Raw genomic sequence first — 25,209 nt, 5'->3', positions numbered from 1 at the left:
TGAGAGAGAGAAAGAGAGAGAGAGGGAGAGAGAGGGAGAGAGAGAGAGAGAAAGAGAGAGAGAGGAGGAGAGAGGGAGAGAGAGGGAGAGAGAGAGAGAGAGAGAGAGAGAGAGAGAGAAAGAGAGAGAGAGGAGGAGAGAGGGAGAGAGAGGGAGAGAGAGAGAGAGAGAGAGAGAGAGAGAGAGAGAGAGAGAGAGAGAGAGAGAGAGGAGAGAGAGAGAGAGTGTGAGAGAGAGAGAGAGAGAGAGAGGAGAGAGGGAGAGAGACCGGGAGAGAGAGAGAGAGAGAGGGAGAGAGCGCTCGCTCTCCACTTGGTATGAAAACCATTTGACCACATTGAGCGCAGCAGAAAGGATCTGCAGAAGTACTCAAGACTGCATACTTCTCTTCAAAGGCAGAGGGAAATTTGCCCATGGCCGGTCAGTCTGCGGGAAGCAGACAGGGCTGCAGTTGAAAGCGCCTCATTTTGGTGACATTTCCACTGAACGGACAGCTCGAAATCAACCAGACCACCCTGCGCGCGCACTGGACCCGACCTTCACAGTTAACACGCGCAGCTTCTGCATGGAGGTCCACCGTGGAGCCCCAGCGGTCTGTCTTTACTAATGACCAATGCCTCCCAGCTGAACCTGGCGGTTACAGACAGCATGAAGCATAATGTTCAGCGTTTGCTCCGATGGAGGAACCCTTCGATCCGTCTCGACGAACCTGGAGGACTTCGACTCCATCCGCAGTGTTCTCCTTCACAGGTGAGCGAGTGCTGAGGATGTGCTCCGGTTCGGCTCCCGGGCGAACCGCTGTGCAGTTCAGATTAATGAGATTTAAGAACCCAACAAGTAGAAAACCTGCGTTTACAGGTTGATTTCTCAACGTTAAGCATCTCAGTGCTTTAACAGGCGGTCCGTTACTGGTCCAACGTTCACTTGACAGCTTCCTAACGTCTGAACGGTTAAATATTTAGGCTTAATGTAGAAATAGAGGGTTAACATTTCTCAAATAACCGCCAGGTTGTAATCCTATGGGTTTTAAATGGCCTTTTTTATAGCAGTACTCTAACAAAACGCGCTTTTATGAGCTTTTGAGTCGCTTCAGACCACGAATATGTGAATTTGTCGCTAGTAGTTAGCTATTTGGCTACATTTTCGTAGCATTCAGCGCTAAAGGTCACAAAGGAATACATTAAAGCACGACGTTTTAAAGCGGCGTAATTAATTGGTAATTGTTAGCTAATTGGCTAATTGTTCAGTCCGGCTGTTGTTGTCGTTTTGCTCTGCCCAACGGAAAGCTTTCCGGTTGCCTCGGCAACGGAACTTTTCGCCAATCACGCTTTGACGATACGTCACGAGGCAGCGTAAAAGGACCCGTATGTTGACAACATGGCGAGGAGGTTTCTCCTCTCATCCCTGTCCTGCCGGTCCTCCCTGTCCTCCAGGAGAAAAACAGCCATGTGAAGCGTTTATAAAAAAAGTAAAAGCCGCTCGTTCATTTGTGTAGACTGTAAAGAACATGCGGGAATGGCCGCTAGCCGCGTTGAGGAGCGTTCCGGTGTGAGAGAGGAAGCCGAGCGGAGGGACGTGTTTGGAGTGAACGAGGGAAGCGATACTGAGTCCACTGCATCAGGTTACAGTTACTCCGACTGCTCAGAGTAAGGCAAACATGCATGTCTACTTCAGGAGATCAGAAAATATGAAAATAACATCTAGCTAATTGGCTTTAACCCAAATGAACTTCACACTGGCCTTCATTCCTCAAGTACAAATAGAGATTCAAACAGAGCACAAGTAATGTTTTGGCAAGGGTGTTTCCAGGCCAGTACCACCACTTGAGAAACAATTGGCATACAGTGAGTTAAAAAAGTCTAATATATTAATTCATAGTTGTAGGTTCGATTCCCGGGCTCGGCAAGCTGCCACTGTTGGGCCCTTGAGCAAGGCCCTTCACCCTCTCTGCTCCCCGGGCGCTGGAGTTGGCTGCCCACCGCTCTGCTCTGCTCTGCTCCTAGTTCACTAGTGAGTGTGTGAGTGTGTGTTCACTACCACAGATGGGTTGAATGCAGAGGACACATTTCGCTGTGCAGTGTACACTACTGTACAGTGACAAATACGTGCACCTTTACCTTTTTTTTTTACTGTAAAATGACTGTGTGTTGATGATGATGATGGCCTACTGTCCTTAAAATATACATCGAATCAAATTATTATGATTTAGTATCTAATAACTATGACTTAGCATCTTATTGTGACTTGTTATCTCATTATGACCTATAAGCTCATAATTATGACTTGGTATCTGATATGATTTAGTGTCTTTATTATGACCTGCTCTCTTAGTATCCTAAAATTATGACTTGCTATCGTCCTGGTTGGTACTGAAGAATGTTGACCCTACCTTTAGGTAAACCCAGAATAACTGCAGAGACTCACATTACTGTGACTAATCTAATGGTACACAGCGAAATCTAGGCCTCTAATGTTTTACAAAATGTATAATTCAGATTCACCAGATCCAACCATATTTGGTTAAGTCCCTCGAAATGTGCCATATATGTATTTTGATGTGTATTTTCAGTAATTACAGTATTTTATATTTTTGAGCTTAGAATAGCACTGTAGAGTGTATTCTAATCCATGGTTCTTTCATTTAGTTTCAGTGATTTTTCCTTCTCAAACACACCTGATTCAATTTAATTGCCAAGTTTCATGGGTGTGGGAAATCACCAAACTGCACTGGACACTGGCTATTTAAGACAGGAACTGAAGAACCCTGGACTAATCCATTCAGATGGGTCAATATGTAATTTCTAATCTAACACTCTAGCCAAACAGCAACATTGTCCCTAACTTAGACTAACAGGCTAGCCACATAACTACAGTGGAGCAAAAACGTATTTAGTCAGCCACTGATTGTGCAAGTTCTCCTACCTAGAAAGATGAGAGAGGTCTGTCATTTTAATTATAGGTACACTTCAACTATGAGAGACAAAATGAGGAAAAAAATCCAGTAAATCACATTGTAGGATTTCTAAAGAATTGGAAAATAAGAATTTGGTCACCCACAAACAAGCAAGATTTCTGGCTCTCACAGACCTGTAACTTCTTCTTTAAGAAACTCTTCTGTCCTCCACTCATTACCTGTATTAATGGCACCTGTTTGACCTAGTTATTTGTATAAAAGACACCTGTCCACAACCTCAAACAGTCACACTCCAAACTTAACCACGGCCATGACCAAAGAGCTGTCAAAGGACACCAGGAAGAAAATGTAGACCTGCACCAGGCTGGGAAGAGTGAATCTACAATAGGCAAGCAGGTTGGTGTAAATCAACTGTGGGATCAATTGTAAGAAAATGGAAGACATACAAGACTATTTATAATATCCCTCGATCTGGGGCCCCACGCAAGATCTCATCCTGTGGGGTCAAAATGATCATGAGAATGGTGAGCAAAAATCCCAGAACTACACGGAGGGACCTGATGAATGACCTGCAGAGAACTGGGACCAAAGTAACAAAGGCTACCATCAGTAACGCACTACGCCCAGAGGGACTCAAATCCTGCAGTGCCAGGCATGTCCCCCTGCTTAAGCCAGTAAATGTCCAGGCCCATCTGAAGTTTGCCAGAGAGCATACGGATGATCCAGAAGAGGATTGGGAGAATATCATGTGGTCAGATGAAACCAAAATAGAACTTTTTGATAAAAAGGAAGAAGAATGCTGAGTTGCATCCCAAGAACACCATACCTACTGTGAAGCAAGGGGGTGGAAACATCATGCTTTGCAAAGGGGACAGGACAACTGATCCGTGTTAGGGGAAGAATGAACAGGGCCATATATTGTGAGATTATAAGCCAAAACTTCCTTTCTTCAGTGAGTGCATTGAAGATGGAACGTGGCTGGGTCTTCCAGCATGACAATGATCCCAAATACACCGCTGGGGCAATAAAGGAGTGGCTCTGTAAAAAGCATTTCAAGGTCCTGGAGTCTCCAGACCTTAACCCCATACACAATTTGTGGGAGGGGAGTTAAAAGTCCATGTTGCCCAGTGACAGCCCCAAAATATCACTGCTCTAGAGGAGATCTGCATGGAGGAATGGGCAAAATACCAGCTACAGTGTGTGCAAACCTGGTGAAGACGTTTGACCTCTGTCACTGCCACTGTCACTTTTTTTTCTCTCATTTTGTCTTTCATAGTTGAAGTGTACCTATGATAAACATTACAGACCTATCTCATCTTTCTAAGTAGGAGAACTTGCAGTGGCTGCCTAAATACTTTTTTTGCCCCACTGTATATGATAAAATATATTACATCTGTGTGCATTTTCCCAACTTTAGTTCATTGTGTCTAAAGTTTGATTTTTCTCCACCTATACAAAGTCAGTGTTATACATGTATGTCACTGAAAATATTTTAGTTACATTATCTAAATCTAAATTATTATGTAAAATTAAAGAAGCAAACTTCAATGCCTTGGTTGGCTTCATTACTTTTTTACTTTTTATTTATTACTTTCACTCATTGTCTGCCCCTGGTTTGTACTAAAGACCTTTCTTTACTGGCTGTTGGTGATATGCACATTACAAATGATCCAAGTTCATCTTTGCCCTTAGATAAATTTGGGGAGACCTTTGGGGAGAGCTGTTTCTAATTTGGAAAGCCAGCCTTTATAAATAATTATATGCTGTTCCCCATCTTTTGAGAATTTATGTATGTGGTTTCCAAGAGCTCACCACAGAAATGGTGTGGCTTAATTTAGAGAGAGGGAAGAAACCTCTAGGTGGGTATTCATATTGTTTTTTTTTTTTGTTTTTTTTTATAGAGTAAAGCTTTTTTTGTTCACTGAACGTGAGAGATGTGAGTTTTTAGTCAAGCAGTTTTGACACTAATGCTATGTTCACTGCTTGCAGTGTGGGGGTTAAACCTTTAGTACATCACAGATTTTCAATTGGGTCAGCCTGATGGATAATGCATAATAAACAGAGAGAAAAGAAAAAACAGTGTAAGCCCACTTGTGTGGTTTAAGGTCGGATTCGGGTTGTCATCTTATTTTGAATTGGGTCAGCGAGTGCAGGCAAAAATGCTGACTTTTATTACTGGTAGACACATGAATCCCATCACACAGTACAGTCGAAATGCAGCACGCAACAGAGAGCAGATGATTATTCAGTCAGATTATGTTTGAGAAAATTACATGTTCTTGGTGGTGGTTCATTAAATCTGAAGGTCATTTACAGTCATAAACTGTTGCTCTGTATAGCAGTTCTTAACTGCCTGGGTCAGTTTTTCCAGGTTTTTTTCATAGACAAATGGCTGTGTTCTGGCACATATAATACAATAATGCTACACTGCACAATAATAATATATGTACAATAATAAAATTGCGAAGTAAGACATCATGCTTTACCTATAGTGTTGAATATGTTGGAACAAGGCTTGTTTATATGATAAATATGTAGCTAATGCTAGTGTCGTCACAACAATAGTAGAATAACTGGTCAGAGAAATAATGAAGAAAATGGTGAAAACAAGCCATGAGATGTAAGTGAGCACAGGACACTCACGCAGTGTTATTGTGAGAGGGAACGATGCTAATATCTCATGCTTGTTAGAGGCATAATGGGCACTGCTAATTGTTTTCTGTTTTCTGTTTTCCATTATAGTGAACTCGAGCCTGAGTGGCTGGATGATGTCCAAAAGAATGGTGAGCTGTTTTATCTGGAGCTGAGTGAGGGCGAAGAGGAAGCTGTGCTGGCCCAGGTAGCTGCCAGTCAATCAGCCGCCACCAATCATGTGCGCTTCAGTGAAAAAGAGGCAGAGATCATCACTGATCAAGGCAAGAAACGAAGGGACTCCACTGCAAAATCTGAACCAAAGTTCAAGAAGCTAGCCAAGATACTGGGGCGCAAACAGCGGCCGTCTCAAAGAAGAGGGGCTGATGGAAAAGATGGCAGGACTTCTCAGCAGCCGGCCTCCATCTTGAAAAACCAGACAGGACAGCGGGCTGGACTGGTGGTGCAGCAGCCGCATCTAAAGGACGTGTGTGTTTACTTGAATCCTAAACGCCTGGGCAGCATGTCTCCTCCAACCCCAGAGAAAGGGGGACTGCTGGAGGCTTTGCTGGGCGTGGTCCATCGGGGAGGGAATAGCCGAGGCCGTATGGGAGAGAAGCTTGTCATCCATGGTTTAGTACCTCACAGCCCTGCAAGCAAGTGTGCGCAGATTTTAATCGGTAAGGAAGACATGCTTTCAGTAACAGATCGATCACTGTCAGACCACTACATAGGACTTAGTGAATTTCATCATAACCATATATTGGTATAAGGAGCAATTTAACAGCCAGTGAATTCTTTAATGTCTAAATCTACATTGTATGTCCACATGTGTGTGGACACCCCTTCAAGTAATACATTTAGCTACTTTAAGTTGCACTGATACACATGTGCACATGCACGCACACAGCATATCCCTGTAGAGAAGTTTTGCCAGCAGAATAGAATAGACTCTTTGGAGCAGATGAACATGAACCTATTGCCACCATGCTTAATGCCAGGCCTGGGCTAGAGGGGTATAAAGGCCCCCAGCATTGAGCTGTGTAGCAGTGGAACTGTGTTCTCTGGAATGATGGGTGGTGCTCCATCCAATACTTTCAGATGAGTTTGGGATGAGGTGGGGTGGTGATCATCAACAGCCTGACCTCACTTAAGCTTAGTGCATAACACCAAAATTCCAATCCAGATGCTAGCAAAAATCTGAAAAAAAAGAAAAAAAATAAGTCAGGGTTTCCACTGAAGATTTTTAATATGAGGAAACTCTGAGAAACATTAAAAATGACATAAAAGCTTGAAAATTACATAATTTCTCCTACAGCTGACTTTCGCTTTGACAAAACAGAGCATTTGTGTGCCTGTTGCCATAATAGTTATTTATTACTATTGCATGTTAAGCTTCACATTGAGGACACATCCTACATTTTTTACCACAAAACACTGCCAACAAAGTTCTTGTTGCACCTGATCTGAGACATTCACGTCAAACTACAAATATGAGATGACTGTGTAGACTGCAGACTATGTTTTTTATAAATGTCTCTACTAATTATCTGGATTTAGCCATGAATACAGAATGCTGATATGGCATGACAACATTACTATTGCATGTTCCATGTCATCTTTGCCAAACCTGCCAATGTCAGTGTCTGCCTTAAATTAGTGGTTGTATGTTGTGTTCATGTGGACTAAACACAGTGGGCTTTGGGATTGTCCAAAAGCCTCAATGTGAAAGAAAATGTCAAAATAGCTTATTTTACTAAATTCCCTGTGACTGGTTTTTGAGCTTATTTACATGAAAGGGCATGCGAGTCCTGCAAATCCGCAGTAGTCCAATTCCACACAGACCAAAGGAATTCCAAAGGAATTACACTACTCAGTATATCACCACAAGCTAGCTTTTTACGAGTGGCTCTGAAACGCCTGCCCATACTAAAGCAATTAGACCATTTAAATATCTGAAATAACGCAGGGGAAGTCTGTATAACGGAGATAGGAGCGCCCAGATCTACCAAGGGCAGGTGGAGGAGGCCTTTGTTGTGCAGAAGCAAGAGAACATTCTGAGTAGATCTTAACTTAAAGCCTAAAGGGCTTATAAACACAGCACTGATGTACTTTTCCTCAACAAATGACATGTAGTAAAGCTGAGGTTAAAAGTCTATTTTTTATTGTTTGTTTCTCATGGGTTTTAACCAATTCTGTCTCTTTTTTTTTTTAGGTGATGTGCTTGTTGCTGTTGATGACGTGGATGTTACGTCAGAGAATATTGAGAGAGTTCTCTCATGTATTCCTGGACCAACACAGGTGTGTGTGTGCGCATGCGTGTTTGCGTTTCAGTGGACCACCCAGCTTTCGCTGGTCTTCAGCGATTCTCAGTGATGAGAGAGTCTATTTTCAGGTTCTTTGAAACTTCTTATTTGAGTATTTTATGACCTACAGTTTAATGCTTTCCGGGCATCATAAACCTGTCTTAGCATTTAAGGAAAGCCTCAAGGCTGGACAGAGCACAGTGTAGTCTCCAACAGCAACTCCAACAGTGTAAACCAATTAGAAACAGCTTCCCGTCCTTAACCTACATGTGTAGTCTGTTTTACATGTGTTGTTTCAAGCCTCTGGATTGGTTTAGACGTTTATGGGAGGCTGTCTGTGCACTGAAAGTGGATATTTTGAGATGGAAAGTTGTACAATTTGGCCTCAGGGTATTACTACAACTGGTGGTCTCTTATTTGTAGAGATTGTAGTACTTTAAATGTCTGACCTCTAGGAACTCCATAGAACCACAGGTGATCGATGGAACCATTTTTAGCTTATAAGCTTATAAGAGCCATTCTTTTTTTAAAGAACTATTTATGCAGGCAATTTAAGCATTGAAATGTTTTTTGAATTGTCATGGATTTGTGTAAAACCATTGTCTTTACTAAAGAACCATTGAAGAGCCACTGTTAATGGTTTAGACCACAGTCATCTCTGAGAATGTTTTATTGTTGTTTAAAGAAATGGTGGCTCTCATAGCTTCTCTCTTGTTATTTATAACAAGAACACCATCATCAGCACCATGCAGAGCTTCTTTTACTTGGCAGGGACTCTTCTGGGGGAGGATATTCTAAATAGCTCATTAATGTGGACATTTTTCATTAAAGGTTTTTTCAACTAAAAAAAAAAAAAACTAAATCTGAACAGAGAAGAGCAACCATGTAGTTGTGGGTAAGAGGCAGCAGCCAGAGGCTTTTTCAGAAAGTGCTCATTTAAAAAGATTATGTCTCATTAAAAGTGTCTTATTTAAGCAACTTCAGACAAATTAATCCCTTAAACATAGACTTCTGGTTCCAAAGAGTCTTGTCCTTGTACGCCCTATTTGCGTGTCAGCTGAGTCAGGAGTAAAAAGAAAGTCGGTAGGAAAAAAGTCAAGTGCGTTTGAATTTTGTAAGGTATCAAAGAGCATATAAGTGGAGCTTGGTGGAAGTCGCTGTTGTTTGCAGACATTTGGCCTTGACTTTTTTATTTGAAGCCCAATACCCAAGTCTGTCTGTTAAAGGTGACATTATATAACCCTTTTCCGCAAGTTAGCACAGTTGCCAAATATTAATAAAATGTCTGTGCCATAATTTGGTCAAAATACCTCAAGGATCAAACATCACAGCACCCATTCTCACCCTGTCTAAACAGACCTGTTTTAGAAAGGCCGGTGTCTGTTGTTGCCTAAATGAGCCACTACACAAGCTACACAAGTTCTTAGAGTTTGCGTCTATATTTACTCTAATTCGTACCTATTTGCATTGGCTGGCTAGTGTTTACTTCACCTTGAGTTCACAACTTTTTGTTCACTTTCTTTTTTTCTCTGTTTCTCCAGTTTACTATACTTGCCTTTCTGGTCTGGTGTAATAGCTTGTAGATAGAGTGTTACATTGGGACACTATAAAGTACATCATATGTATCTGGCAGTAAAGTGAAGTGATTAATTTAGTTACAATCAAAAACATGATCTTCACTTATCTGTGGTTAGTTAAGTGTTAAGGGTTTCCTAGCAATCATGCTAATTATTGCTCTTCCTAGGACTACGCTCAGAGAGTTCTCTTATAAGGTCTGATTCACAAACAAAATTGTGTTTTATCATAGTTCTGACTTTTTTTTGTTCAAACATTGCTGGAGGTTTCATATAACACTAAATAAATTTTAGCATCATACAAATATTTTTGATATTTTACATTATGCTCCCTGTGGCAACAAAGCCAACTTTGAATACTCCAATCAGTCTGGCATGATTGAGGTTTTTGACTGTCTTGTTTTAGTCTTATTACTCTCTGGGATATATTTCTGGGTTATTTTATATTAGCTGAAGTTAAGATGAATGCAGGCTTTCTTGCAGCATGTGCTGATTTGTGTTTAGCTGACCGTGAAATCTTAGATAGTACCCACCAATCATCACCATGTTTTTTCTGTATGCGTAACAGGACGTCGCTGATTTCCCAGAAGACTTGTCTTTTGATCACTCTCCAAGCCGACTACGTTCGGTTCGGCAGCCTAAAAAGGACGGAATGCTAAAATTACAGAGTTGCGTTGCCACGGCAGCGATGGCGGTTATGGCACGGATTGTATTTGGAGGCCACAGGAAAAGTGTCATTACTCTGCGGAGCAGAGAGGGCAGGAGAGGAGGCGAGTTGGAGGGACGGAGGGAGAGAAAGGGACTGATTAGAGGATGAGTGCAGAGAGCAAATTACACCACCGGAGTAAGAAGACAAAAAGAGACTAAATACTCAACCTTAATTTCTTCATCCGCAGGATTACAGGGCTCTGCACCCTCGTGGAGCTGTGAAAGATGTCCATGCTTTTGTTAAATGGTCTGATGTGACTGTCGATGCAATCCATGGAGAATTCTCTTAAATCTGTTGTTTATTGGTGTTCAGTGATAAAGTCAGGCCTGTGCCTTTTTGTACTATAAGAACTGGTGCTGTTATGGAAGGATGTTTAAACCAGTGTGGAATAAAACCATTTCCATTGGCAGCATTTTTATACACAGTTACATCACCAGTTAAAAACCCACAAAGCACGAAACCATAACTGTATTATGTGTTTTGACCGCTGTGCAAGAAAACAGCACTGTACCGTACATTCATTGTGAAACATGTTATCCTGAGGTTTGAGTGGTGGTTCATGGTGGATTGAAATGACACATTCCTATCTGTTGAAATCTGGTTGGTAAAACGCTGCGGATGACTGTGGAGAACAGAACGTTAAGCTGGAGCTCATGGAGGTTTTGCTGTGGTGTCACAGCTCAGCACACAAAGAACCAGGATTTGGCCAAGCTTTTGTTGAATGATTAGATTTATATATGCAGTTTTACCCTCACAAGCAGAGCTAGGACCTCAATATCAGATACGTTAATCGCATTTTACTTTAAAAAGTAAACATTTCAACTTTTATTTTTGTTGAGAATTGTCTTTCTGTAACCTTGTGTTTCTGTTTGACAGTAATAATACAAAAAATATAAAGTTTAAAAGCTTCCAGTAATACTGGTACATACAGTCTAAATGATTGAACAGTACTTGATTGTTCACAAAAGCATTGGTAGGGAGGCATCTTTTAATGTTTTCCCATTTGGTCAATATGGCATCCTTCATTTGTGCTACAGAAATCAACATTTACTTTAATGGCACCTAGCAGATGATGTTAACCAGAGTGACTGACCTCAGTGCTGAGTGCAGCAGAGACAGCAAGTTGTTTGGCCACACATTGAACATTTGTTCCACCACCTCGATGCCAGGACAAAGAAAAGTCTGGATGCTTGTCTTCCATGCATCTTGAAGGATGGTGGTTCAGGCTGACCCATACTTGAAGCGTTAAGGGCTATAGGTACAAATCAGGTTTTGGCCTTTGGTACATTTTTGGCTTTATAGGCCAGCATCAGGGATTTAAATCTGATGCAAGCAGCTACAGCTACAGAGCTGCCAATTCCAAAATCATCAGGATGGACAGGTTTATAAAACGTGTTGGTTTGAAACCAGACTGGTTGTGGTTGGGGAGGTGATTCTGAGTGAGAAAGCGAGAGAGTTGACTGTAGACAGATGGTTTAAGAATCTGTGAGTAGGAAAAAAAGGAGAAACAGTTGTTTAGGTGCTGATGTCTGAGCTATCTGGTGTAGGCCTCTTAAAGATTGAAATCATTCTGGCACTCTTGAAGGCAGATGGTACATGACCTAATGACAAGGAGCTATCTAGGTTAAAAGTGATGAAAAGAAGAGGGTCCTAAGTAATCGTATTAAACAACATGGGTGGCATGATATGGCTGAATTATTTGATGTTAGAATCTACAGGACATTATCTATGGATGAGGGTGATGGAGACCAAAGAAAAGGATTGTGGATCTTGTTGACTTTCTCCTCAAAGACAGTGATGAAATCTTCTAGGAAACGTAGGTGATGGGGGCACATGAGGGTTTGGAAGAGCAAAGAAAATGCTGATGAATACCTTTTTCCACTTAAAAAACAGCTTTTGTAAGTAACTGCAAGAAAAGATCTACTTAGACCACTTGTTTAGGACAAGTAAGAGTAGCATGTAAAACTATACCTTAATCTCAATGAACCTTATACTGTAGTTCAGGGGTCTCAGATTCCAGTACTGGAGGACAACACTGCCAACCTCAATTGATAATTGCTATATTCTCTGAAGAGTTGTGATCCAGATTGGTTTGACATCTAAGTATAAGACAAATAGGGTGCATCACATCTCAGCTGAATCTATACACTTAACAATACACTGTTTCAGGTGTGAACCACATCTTTCCTCCACTAGCTTTCTTAATAGTTTCCACAGTTTCTTTCTTATGGTCAGAAAACAATAAGAAGAAGCATATAAGCCTCCAAGTTTTTTTAATAGTTTGCCCATAGTGGTACTGGAAGCAGATGGAAAAGCAGTCCCCTTCGCTCTTTGCTGGTCTTGTGGCTACCCTCAACAATGCTGTAGGCTATTCCTGAAGAGATCAGGCCAGGCTTCTTTAGTTTGAGTTTGAGTTCCGGAAGAGCCAAAGCACTGGCATTTTCTGTATTTTCTCTGCTCAAATGCATCCTGACTTAACTTTCTAGCTATTTTGAATGAACCCATGTTGAGTCAATTGCAGCATGTCAGTTCAGAGAAACGCTACCACGAACAGTACTGCTGGTTTTCAGTCCTGAAGTTCTGGAAATGTGAGGTTAAGGCATTAGACTTTGGCATAAATATACAGATGTGGTCGAAAGTTAATGGCAGTATTGGGCTTTCAGTGATTTCTTTGAACTGTTCATTTTCTGTGGCTGAATGAATGACAATAGAAAATATCTTTAATAGAAAAAACTAAAATGTAGTGTGCATGGGTAGGGTCAGAGTCATACATACAGGGTCAAAGCAATACATACGCCATACCTAATATCTCGTTAAATGTCTGATATGCTGTCATTAATCATTCAAATATCCTAGCATGGACGCAAGCACAGTACACATTTTTCTTTGGGAATACGACTCCAAAAAGTTTCATTTAAGTCTGCTTTACCATTTTTCCATTCCTCTTCGATGTGTGTTTGGGGTCACTGCCCTTTTGGAATACCCAATTATGTCCACGCTTCCACTGTCTAGCTGATTGTTTGAAGTTATGCTGAAAACATCTGATGTAGTCCTTCTTTTTCATTATTCCATAACCATTGTGCAACCTATCAGTTCCAGCACAGCCCTGGAACATGTTTTGACCACCACAGTGATAATGGGTTGTACAATATTCTTGGGGTTAAATGTATTTTACTCCTGCAAAAATGCCTCTGGCCACTGTGGTTCGCTAAGTATCTCTTCTGACTATAAAGCGTTTCTCCAGAAGGCTTTTCCGTGGGGCGATGGTCCGCTGCAAACTTAGAGTCGAGCTTAAAGGTCGATTTTGGGGCAGGGGTTGCTTTCTGGGACTCTTGCCTCTGAGTCCATAGTGATGTAAAATGAGCTTGACTGTATACAGCTTTTAGTTCATGGTAGGCCTGTGTATTGGTGTTTCTGGGGTTGTTACTGACTCTTTTTTTTTTTTTTGGTAAAAAGACTTTTTGGAACTTTCAGCACTACTGAATTAATAATCTAAGTGAGTGTATGTGTGTTTTGACCCTCTGCTTGTGCACCAATTTCTTGAATGTATGTTGTACACTCATTGTACCCCAGAAAAATACCCCATTACATTCCTATCCATGATGAGTATAGGCAAACTTTCCACAGCAACTGTACATACAAGAGCTGATGACAGTACTAGAGTGCAAAACATGGTTTTGCTTGTTCCTCCATGGCACCAAACCATGTCTCTGTATTGCAACTCTTTTGCAGAGCTTGATTAAATAAGCATTGTGTTCATTGAGGAAGATCAGTGACAGGTGTTATTGAAGTTGAACTACACTCAGGAACAGGCAGCCAAGCAAAACAGCTGAAATGAGCAGCAAAAAGTTGAGAATATACTTTAATGTAGTGAACCTATCGAATATAGTGTGGTGCATCATGATTCTTGTCTGTATTCAAATTATGCACCAAAATCTGTGCTTAAAAGTTAGTGGGAGGCTAATAAATATTCATAATTATATAATAGTAATACACTTGTTTTATATGTATACACCTGCTTCTCACCGTGGAACATAACTAGACTAGACTGTCAGACTGACAGTTGGACTAAACCTGGTCTCTTTTTGACTTTCTTAGTTCTAATGCTTGTATGTTCAGGAGAAGCATGCAGGATCTGGGTTTCTGGCAGTATAGTCTTTATCGTGACATATTGATCTGTCATGGTTTCAGGGTTGTTGCAGCATTGCTCTGGTTACAGTGTTTCCTCAGTCAGTAATTAGCATTCAGCTTGTTTCCCTGTTATATCCTCACTAAATCCTCCACTGAAACACATCCATCTCATTTGCCCATGACTAAAAACACATGATGTGAAGTTTGAGGCTCTGGATTCAGCTCCAGTCATGTAAGCCAGGTCCTCATGTTGGAGTGCGCCTTTACTTTGCCAGGTAGAGAATTCTTTGGCTTTAATGTACAGCACTGGTTCCTAATCCTGGTCCAGGCTTGTTCTGCATATTTTGGAGATTCCCTTGCTCTGATCCAGTTGCCTAGATCCAGCTAATTTGCTAATTAACAAGTTAAAGTGAGGTGATTGTTGCTGAGTATGTTACATGTGTTATTCTGGGCCATATTAATAAAACACCATGGTAAAAGCACAGTGTTTTTCATAACGTACTGCTGCAGTATTAAAAAAAAATAGCTGCACACAAACTGCCTGTTGATGACTTTAATTGTTCTGTTAAACCATACAAAATCAGAAAAGTAGCAGCAGCAGAGTTATAATGTACATAATGCAAGGTGCTACAAATGGTTCTGAGTGATGCCTACATCTGAAATAGAGATGAGTGTAGGTCAAGACGTTTTAAAGATCTAAAGAACCATCACATGATGTAAACATTCTTTAGCTTTTTAACCCAATAAATGTTAATTGATTTATCTTGTGGAGTGCCACAGGGTTCTATTTTAGGGCCAATCATAATGATATGATAATGTAGTTATAAGAGTAAAGAACTGATTTGTGGGCTTACTTAAAACTTAAAGGTTTTTCACACGCCTTCACACATCTTTAATCCAAACACAGTTTCTCATGGTTTCTTAAATAACTCTCTTCACTGTTCAGGTGCGGTTAACTCTGGAGACAGCTGGTGTGGGCGGGATTGGTGTGGAACCAGCGACACTCAGGCCAAAAGCTTCCCCTCCGGTCAGCCAGCTTGTGCGCCTTCTCTGGGGCGAGGACACCATGGAACTACAGATGTCTGTAGCGCACATACCTCATATCGTCATGTACTTGTCGCTCAAACTGGACTCAGAGTCACCTCAAGAGGAGGTCAGTGATCATCTCTGTAGCTTTACAGGAGTACAGCAAAAATGTACCAAATACAACAATAAAAACCTGTTTTTACATAAATGTGTAAAAGTAATAATAGTTTTAACTAGTAAAACATTTGTTTTAACCAAACCTTTGGACTTTATGTAGGTGCCGCTATAGCTATGACTCATATTAGCATTTGTGTAATCAGGACTGGGTCATTAGTAACCTTGCATAATTTAAGGCAGATCACCAACCGTCACCAGCTGTCAGTGAAAACATCAGGACACCCCATGAAAACGTGGCTGACATAACTTTTATCAGTCTCTGACATCAACTGGGAGAAAGTTTTTCTCACTCCTCCATGCAGAATTCTTTCAGCTGTGTGACATTTCAGCTTACATTTTTAGACTGATGGTCTATCTAGGATTTTCCTGAAGCCCCCTTTTGATCCAATAAATAATTCTTAGTGAATTCTATGTTGCAAAAAAGCAGCCCCAAACATGACACCTCCATGCTTGAAAGGTGAAAAAGCTTTGTGTGCTCAAATGCTGTTTGGTTTCACGCCAAACATGCCCTCTACCACGAAATGTGATATTTTGAGAGATGGATATCATACTGTAAAAATCTCATACTGTAGCAACCCTTGCTACTGGACAAATATGTGTCTTTGTAACTCATGGAAAATGTTTAAAAGACATTAGGCCTAAAATTGAGTAAAAAGGTCCAATAAATCTGTCTCTCACTTTGATTTAGACATTCAAATTATGTTGACAGATGCATTTTTCACATCAGATTAATTCAGCTCTGGCAAAATAAGCTACAGGGACTGTGACTGCAGAAACCAGCAACAGGAGATGAGTTCCCCTCCTGAATAATTTATAACAGCACAGCGTCTGTCCATTACTAACATCTGCTCCTGGAAGCACCAGCCTGTCTTGTTAAGGCCATGAGATTCTCATTTAATAATACGCAAAGTTGGAATTACTATAAAACTTCAAGGGACACAGATTAAGTCCAGTTTTGGAAGCTCTCCACTGAAAACATCTAAACTCCAGAAATCCAGCCTCCAAAGATAACAGCACTGAATGTGAGCACATGTCCAGAATCTGTTGCGCTGCATAAAGCACATGCAGAATGACCGCAGTTAATGTTTGCCTTGCGCACGCTGTAGGGGTTATTGAAAACGCAGTGGTGTAGGCATTGATTTGTTTGAGCGGAGTTGATTTACAGCACACAGCCACTGTGCTGAGTGTGTAGTCTCTTTGTTGAAGCCTTCGCCCTCTGTCTCGTTTTTAAAACCTCCTCTCTTTCTCCTGAGAGATTTACTTCCTGCAGTTCAATGATGTGAGTTTGAGTCTTGATGATGTGTGTGTGTGTGTGTGTGTGTGTGTGTGTGTGTGTGTGTGTGTTCATGAGCTTCAGCTCAAGCTGCTTTAAGCCACAGTCCACAGCAGTGCCAACTTCTCTCCCTGCCCAAACACTCTGCCTGTGTCACATGACGCACAGCAGTGGATGGATTTTAAATACTGAGCTCAGATTTAGAGGATGTGGTTTACGCTGAGAAACGTGGTGATGTGTGTGTGTGTGTGTGTGTGTGTGTGTGTGTGTGTGTGTGTGTGTGTGTTTTGCATGTTCAGAATCGCAAGAAAAGCCATGTAACAGAAAAACAGAGCAAACAAACTGATTCTGACTAGATATGTATATGCTGTATGTATTTGTTCCTGAGACTTAGGTTTAGAGTGTAAACACATGGAAAATACATATGGTCCTTATCATCACATTACAATGTCCAAAAAACATGTATCTTCAAAATGGTCACAGCAGAAGGCAAAATGCCCTTATCTTTCAATGTAAGTTAGTCTACATTTCTGTTGGCCTGTTCATCATGACATCTATACATATTTCTGTATTTTTATTATACCTTGGTACTTGATATCATTCTGCCGCACAAAATATTTTCAAATGGCCACTTTACAGAAGACAATTTGGGTATAAATACAGTATATACACTCTATGTCCAAATATTTCTGGAACCCCCTTATTTGTGGATCGCCAATTACCCAACCACTAGGATGGTACATATGCCTCCTCCGACATAGCCAGCCTCTTTTTTCAAACTGCCACCAATGCAACATTAACAGGGCAACCAAGGCACTCTGATGCATCAGGCCAGCATTGCACTGGAGTGATATGGGGACACAGATGTGCAAATGCACACACACAGCTTGTCTAGTCCTTGTAGAGATGAATTGTCAATAGAATAGGCAGGAACATAAGCATGAACCCATTGGCACCATGACGAATCGAATGCTAGGTGTGGGCTAAAGGGATGTAAAGGCCCCCAGCATTGAGCTGTGGAGCAGTGGAACTGTGTTCTGATGGTGATGCTCCATCCAGTAAACACCTGTTGTTAGAGGGTCCTTATGTCTTTTTTTATTATCTGTTGCACTACGGTGGAACCTCTTTATCCTCTGCTTCTCATTCCTGCGTCTGTTTTAACACACTCTTTCACACGCATAGAGTCCCACTGCCCTCAGGTTCTTAAAAGGAGCCTGGTTGAAGTGTTCCTGTTCTGCATACTAATCACGGCTCAGTAAAGGACGGTCCTCACCCTTTCATCTTCTCTGAATGCATCAGCATTTCTGCATTCTCCCCTATTCATTCTCATTCTTGCTCTGTCTATTATTATTCTAAACTAGAGCAGGGCTGGTCTTTATAGAGTGTACCTAGCCTTCAGTAGACTATGCCCCTGATTTTACTGCATTCTAGTGATGAATCGACATTAGTTTAATATATCAGTAATGGTAACAATGTATTTGTGTATTGCAATAGTAAAGATATTCAGACATAACAGCAGTGTCACACTAAATTAAACAAGAATGAGCTGTTGCCAGGGCCTGTAATTTCAAAAATAGTCCTAGATTGGCTGGGGCACTGTTTCACTGTTCACCGTTCTACTGGTTCAGAATTGGGGCTTTAGTTTGTTCACTGTGGCACTTCCAAACAAAGGCCATTGATTGAGCTTGGGTGGCTGTGCTAAGCTGTTTAAGTTTAGGTATTAAAGGGCTCAGATCCTGCATGTTTCTTGTATTGTATTTTAGCTTAGGAGCCAATTACGACATTTACCTAATTTCATATACCAATATTATTTGTAATTACTTTCACATGACCCATTTCCAACCTCTCTTTATCCCTTACTATTGAATCAGACCGTCATTGTTATTGTTCCTTTAATACTGGTGTATGTAAATTAGTTTTCATTACCCCCCCCCCTCTAATTTCAATGTGAATGGGTAGAGAAAAACTGCTGAATATAAACTGTATGGACAGAAGTATTGGGACACTTGCTTGTTTTTTGTTATTCATGAGGTCAGGATGTTGGATGATCACCACCCGACCATATCCCCAATTCACCAACTTATCCCAAAAGTAATGAATGGAGCACCATCACTCCAGAGAACACAGTTTCACTGCTGCACAGCTCAATGCTGGAGGCTTTGTACTCCTCTAGCCCATGCCTAGCATTAGGCATGGTACCAATAGGTTCTTGTTGATCTGCTCCAGAGAGTTGTATTCAATTGGCAGCACTTCTCTACAGGGACTAGACAAGCTGTGTATGCACATTTGCACGTCTATGTCAGGAGTGGGGGCAACTCAAAGAGTAGCTGAATGCATTCATTTGAAGGGGTGTCCACAAACATTTGGCCAAAATAGTGTATATAATTATTTCTAATATTAAGCTTTGCCTATGAATCATAATCAAATAAAACTGCTAAAAGTGTTTGTTTGTTTCTCTGCAGGAGGAGATCCTGTACCAGTACCCGTTGTCTGAGGCGGCAGGTCAGCTAAAAGGAGTGAGAGGTATCTTTCTCACACTGTGTGACATGCTGGAGAACGTCACTGGAGGACAGATTGTCAGGTGAGCATCTGCAAAGCAAAGATCCCTGTATATATTGATTTGTATTGATTTCTGATTGATGTTAAGATTCCTGTACGGGTATCAAGGTTTTGATTGGAAATGACTGAATCACTCTTATCTCTTTCTGTCCTGCAGTTCCTCTCTGTTGCTCAGGAAGCAGCTGGTGCATGTGGGTTACTGGAAGGAAGGAGCCAATCTGCTGGTGATCGGCCTGCCTGCAGACAGGTAGTCATGGATTACTGCTTATAATATACTGACTACACTATCTGAAACTGACCTATAAAAGCACTCATCTATGTGTTCAGTCTCTGTTCTGTGGCTTCTCTGTGCATGGTAATAAGCTGATGAGGCAAATCAGATGTAGAGAAGGGACATTGTACATTGGACACTGTATGTCCAAATGTTTGTGGACAGCCCTACACACAGCTTGTCTAATCCCTGTAAAGAAGCACTGGAGTCGATAACCATGAACCTATTTGCACCATGCCTAATGCCAGGTGTGGGCCAGAGGGGTATAAAGGGGATGGGGTGTTCTCCGAAATGATGGTGCTCCATCTAATACTTTTTGGTGATCATCCAACATCCTGACCTCAGTAATGTTTTTTTTTATTGAATGCAATCAAACTCTCTCCAAATCTAGCAGACTTCCCTGGCCTTTAGGTACAGTTACTCAGCAGAAAAAAAACCTTTCAGAGAAAACAGTGAATGGGCAGGTGTCCTAATACTTTTGTCCATAATGTAGCAATACTGTGGCGCAGTGTAGTGTAGAAACACTGTTGCCTATGGCTACAGTGCTATGGTTGACGGTTCCTCATTCTCCAGGAATAATATGAGTGTCTGTAAGAAGTCAGATGTTGAACAGGCAGATTATGTGGACAGTACAGCGGTGACATACGCTGAGAAAAACATATTTTGGTGATGATGCCCCTGGTATATATGTAAAATGGACTGAATAAAGTAAAAGTTGAATAGTTGTGCACCAAATAGTGTTATGAATATTGTTGTATACAGTATAGTCTTTGAGTCTAAATGATCTTCCTCTCATCTTCTTTCTTGTAGGGTGCCGTTGCTTCATCTGCAAACTGTAATTGAGGGAGTGGTTCGAACTCTCAGGGTCATGTATGGCTCTCTGGACAGGTAGGTGGGGTTCTGCCATAGCCTTCTCAGATATTACCTCACTAATTCTACAGATTCAACCTAGTGCTTTCTTCTCTTTCACCAGCTGTGTTTTAAAGTGTGTTAAGAAAAGGAAAGCATATCCCTTTTAGAATTTAGGAATTAGTGGATTCCTCAGTACCTCTCCATTAATTCTTTCAGCAAACACAAAGACACATTGCAACTGCAACAACAAAGACACTAATTGTTGTTCTCTCTGTTCCTCCCTCTTCAGTGCGTTCTGTGAGGTGGAGAACACTCCTCGTTTGGATCATTTCTTCTGTCTCTTCTTCCAGCAGCTCATCCAGCCGTCTCGTTTGAGTGACGGTTCTTGTCCCTCTTCTTTAGATGTCTCTGGGACACTCTTTCTCGACGGATTACCAGCCGTACGCTGGCTCACTTTACCACCGGACATCAAGGCACGTCCACTCTTAAAGACCATGCACTATATCCCATACTAGTTTTGTTGAACTTTATCTGTTATACACATAACATAGACTGTCAGTTGGTTGTGTAAACCAACCTACTGTAATTAAATCAGTTGATGATGATAAAATAAGATAAAGATCTTTAAATACAGCAAAAATGAAAGTCTGAAAAAATCTGTCTAATGATATGTAGTTTTCAGTTTATTAGAGCATTCAACACTACAAAAGTATAACATTTCTATATTAAGACGCTAGCCATAAGATAATATGTTACCCTCAAAAAAATACTAGCTTACAAGGACGAGGATTATTGTAGACCTGATTCAATCAGTGTATCACTAGTTTTTCATATTCAAAGACAATCCAAAATCTGAACATTGAAAAGGAAATATTAGATTATGAATCTGATGTCAAGAAGTTATATATTTTGATTTTGAAAATTTGGTTCGAATCCTGGTCATGCTTCTAGCCATCAGCAGCCGAGGCCCGAGAGAGCAATAGATGCAAGCCAGTGTTTTTGGTCACCAGTTTTCTTGACAGCAATGCGTTTAGACTGATTATCAAAGCAGGCAAAACTGAATGAAGCTAACAAGTGTTACTTCCTGGGTCACACAAACTGAACAAATTGAATATAAAAGTCAAGGTTCGCCCCGGTCCGTTTTCTCCATTTCCAACCCATTATTTTATTATTTATTGGCATCGGTTTTATAAATTAATAGCAGAATAATGTTTTTTTTTTTTTTTCATTTTGTAGTGTTGGATTCTTATTTAAAAATGAAATGAATGAATGATAACGTGATTCAGCTTGTTTAAGTATTATTATTATACTTTATACAATACATGCAGTGCCTAAATGAGTATTTTAGCTCCAACAAAGTATTGTTTAAAGCCTGTGTGTACTGAATTGAGAGGCTTGTATTACATACTATATTATATGATGCTCTGTAATGGCACATCTCTACTATGTGTGGTCCTCAGTTTTTAGCTTATGTGGCTTCACAGGTTGAGGTGGACACTGTTCTGTCAGACTTTGAGGCCTCAGATTTTGGTGACATGGTAAGTGTTTAAGTCAACAAGCCAGTTAAGTAATTTACTGTATAAAAAGAGCAAACATTGGGCAGATGTTTGTATCATTTCTTCTCACTGACTTCTCTTTCTTTTGACTGGTAAGTCTGAAGACTCCTATGGCATGAGGCGTCTGTATGTCACTTTGGGTTCCTGCCTATTCTACAAGGTGAGTCAGTGTCCCGCTTTTGTCACCTGTTTCCTTGCGTTCAGCAGCACTGAACAGGATGACACTAAGCAGCACTTCATCTGTCTAAATGCCAGCCATCTGCTGAACAAGTGAATGGTTGAATTATGAATGAGTAGGTGAGGATGATTCAATTACCTTAAAGGAGCATATCATGCCTTGGAGGATCTTGGATGGAACACATGCGTAAAAGGAGATGAACATGGTCTTAGTCATTTAAATGATTCCTACTTTGCAAACTTTTGGTCCTGAAACATCTACCTGTAGGTGGCCGTCTGTCTTTATTTTTGACAGTATCTTGATGATATCACATACTAAGAGACACACTTGTTTTCTGAACAGGGATTAAGTGTAGCCTTGGACATCACCCTTCATTTTGACAGTATATCTGCCTGACACTGTCCATTTTCCTTGACAGGGCTATCTGATAGCGAACCACCTGCCTAAGGAGGACCTGCTGGATGTGTGTTTGTACTGCCAGCACTACTGTCTTCTTGCCCTGCCTGCAGAGCAGCGTGTGGGTCAGCTGGTGGTGTGGAGAGAGGTGTTCCCACAGCGCCGCACGCAGCCCAGTCCCCTCACCCCCCGTCTGGGCTACTGTGAGCCCCACGCACGTTACTTCCTCCTCATTGTTGGCCTGGTGAGTGCATCATCCCATTACAGCCCAGCAAGCAATGTGCGTTACATTCTGAATACGCTGCCTTTCAGAAATTTGGGGATACCTTACCTTCTATTGAAAATTCTGTTACTTTTAAATGTTAGCAATTTGTTGCCTTAAAATTTGGATATATATTATGAATGCCAGTAAAATATGGATTGCAGGTTTTGTCTAAATAATGATTTTATAGTGGTTTATAGGCATACATAAAACTGTTTCTGTGCTATTTGTGGTTTAGGTGCTGACATCACAACAGAGAGATTAAATGAAATCAGTCTCAGGACAGTACTTCTATATTTAAAGCGTTTTGTATAAAGCTTGATATCCTCAGACCTCTAAACTAGAGAAACATTATTAAAGTATAATGTAATGTCTGGAAAACCTGTCCTTAAAGGTATTCCTTAAAATACCTAGTCTAAGCACATCTGTGTCTAAAGCACCTCATAAGGTTATATTAATTAACTTCATAGTTGTTGGAATCTTACGATTGTTTTCATTTTGTATGAATTATTAAACTTTGTGCAGTATCTGTTTGGGCCTTACAAGGTCTCAGTTGTCTTTTGAGTGGGTTCTAGTTACCCTTGATTTAAAAGTGTCAGTTGTCTCTCATCGTCTTACAGAGAAGCAGCTGCTTTACTGTTAAGCACACAGACTATGTGCTCCCACATCATAAAGATTTGGGCAATTTAACATAATATAAAACTAATAGGTTTTCATGTTGTTCCTGTATGTGGACACTCTGAGAAGAATTCACTTGTATTCTTTGCTAATTAAATCCTCACAGCAATGCTTTAAGCCTTCTTTGGGTAGTAGGGACAGTTGCTCCAACAAAAGCAGGATAACCTTTTTTAACACCCTTGATTTCGGAAGAAACAATAAATAAGCAGGTGTACCAATACTTTTGTACATAGTGTATGTATTGTGCTAAATCAAGTGTGCAACTCTTAACATTACACCATTTCAATTCCCAGACAGCGCTGATCAGGCATTGCATTCACTGAAGACAGTTGGGCGGTTGGTTAGGGTAAACAAACTCTACAATTAGTGGGGAAATTACAATTAATTACAATTACGATTGTCCTCGATGGTTATGAATCAAATCATAATAATTTTCCAGTTTTTATCTTCCCTTAGAATTAAATAGTCTATTTTTGTTAATTTGCCTTTATGCCAGATATACGATAGCTCTGTCTTTTCTGATTGGCTGTCTTGTATGATGCCCCATTAAAAAACGCTTACAGGTAAAACTTTTCAGTGCAGCATGAATGGGCGGGGCTAAACTGTGGTAGACTGAGTAGGCGGGAATATGTAAATGACTCCCCAGTTCTCAAGACATTAGAGAAACAGAGATTATATATTTCATGAAAGCAAGGGGTGTTCAGTTTTCCGTGGCTGGCAGTACATGTTATCTACCTGAGACCAGGCGAGTGTTTTTGGTGTGATGATAATGCATATATTAAGTAGCCACTTCTATTTCTGTAATGTGTACCGAAATGTCTTGTTCCAATCTGAAACATTACAGATGGTTGTGTTGAAATGATATTAGCCCTCCTTCCCATGTACAACTTACTCCATCATATTACGGACACAAGTTTGGCTTTCAGATTACTTGGATTATATGGAAAATGTTTTATCAAGCCATTTCTTAAATTCAAGTCTTTCGGTTTACTTCTACAGTTTCTGATTTCACACTCTCTGTATTTTCAGTTATCCAAACATATGTTACCTTTTTACTGTGAGTGTGTGTGTGTGTATGTGCATGTGTGTGCATGTTTGTATGTATAGGGTTTTATGCCATGCTGTTTTATCCAATATCCTCTCAGCTGCCCTCTGTAGTTCTAGCTCTCCCTGCTGTTACTCTTATTGCTGGCTGGCTAACTCACATTCCTGTCAGAATGAGCTCTCTGTAGAGTTGTGGGACCCCCAGCATCGCTGTATTATTCTCTCCCTGCGGCAATGTTTTTTCTTCACACTTTCACTCGGCCCATTTTTATCCTCTCGTTTTGGGATCTAATCCCATCATTTTTCCATCAGTCTCTCTTTTACTTGTTTTGCAACATTATATACAGTACTGTGCAAAAGATTTATGCACTTGTGATAACACCTAAATTACACTTAAAACGCCTCTTCTCTGGGCAGTAAGTGCTCAGTATGTACTCAGTAAAACACTAATATTAATTACCTATTAGAATAAATACAAATAACATTTATATAGAAACTAGAGGTTGTACTAGTGATTAAACAAATCTGTGTGCTGGTTGGGGGCATACAATTAAACATACATCAATTACATTTGTCAGAATGAGACATTACTTGTTTACCTGCAACTGTTCTAATGCAATCTGGAGTTTTTACGACAAAACACTCTATTGCTGAGATAAATGGGTTTAAATA

At 40.6% G+C, this 25,209-nt stretch overlaps 1 protein-coding gene across 2 annotated transcripts in view; it reads left to right on the top strand.

Moving 5' to 3' along the window:
• The first annotated feature begins 342 nt into the window (after positions 1–342).
• The window catches only part of intu (inturned planar cell polarity protein), a 31,393-nt gene continuing 6,526 nt past the window's right edge, over positions 343–25,209 (top strand). Inside the window, exons 1-11 of one of the 2 annotated variants that reach the window (XM_072687390.1) lie at positions 343–750; positions 5,657–6,225; positions 7,761–7,846; positions 15,212–15,418; positions 19,204–19,322; positions 19,458–19,547; positions 20,382–20,459; positions 20,713–20,896; positions 21,908–21,961; positions 22,077–22,139; positions 22,576–22,797. In XM_072687390.1, coding sequence (XP_072543491.1) covers positions 659–750; positions 5,657–6,225; positions 7,761–7,846; positions 15,212–15,418; positions 19,204–19,322; positions 19,458–19,547; positions 20,382–20,459; positions 20,713–20,896; positions 21,908–21,961; positions 22,077–22,139; positions 22,576–22,797 — 1,764 coding nt within the window. In that variant the 5' untranslated portion in view covers positions 343–658. Of the gene's footprint in view, positions 751–1,388; positions 1,647–5,656; positions 6,226–7,760; positions 7,847–15,211; positions 15,419–19,203; positions 19,323–19,457; positions 19,548–20,381; positions 20,460–20,712; positions 20,897–21,907; positions 21,962–22,076; positions 22,140–22,575; positions 22,798–25,209 lie in introns of those variants that run through there. The other variant, XM_072687389.1, reaches the window with a different exon arrangement.

The sequence above is a fragment of the Salminus brasiliensis genome, chromosome 9 (genome assembly GCF_030463535.1).
Source record: "Salminus brasiliensis chromosome 9, fSalBra1.hap2, whole genome shotgun sequence".
NCBI lineage: Eukaryota > Metazoa > Chordata > Actinopteri > Characiformes > Bryconidae > Salminus > Salminus brasiliensis.
This window is presented reverse-complemented; position numbering and strand designations above follow the sequence as displayed.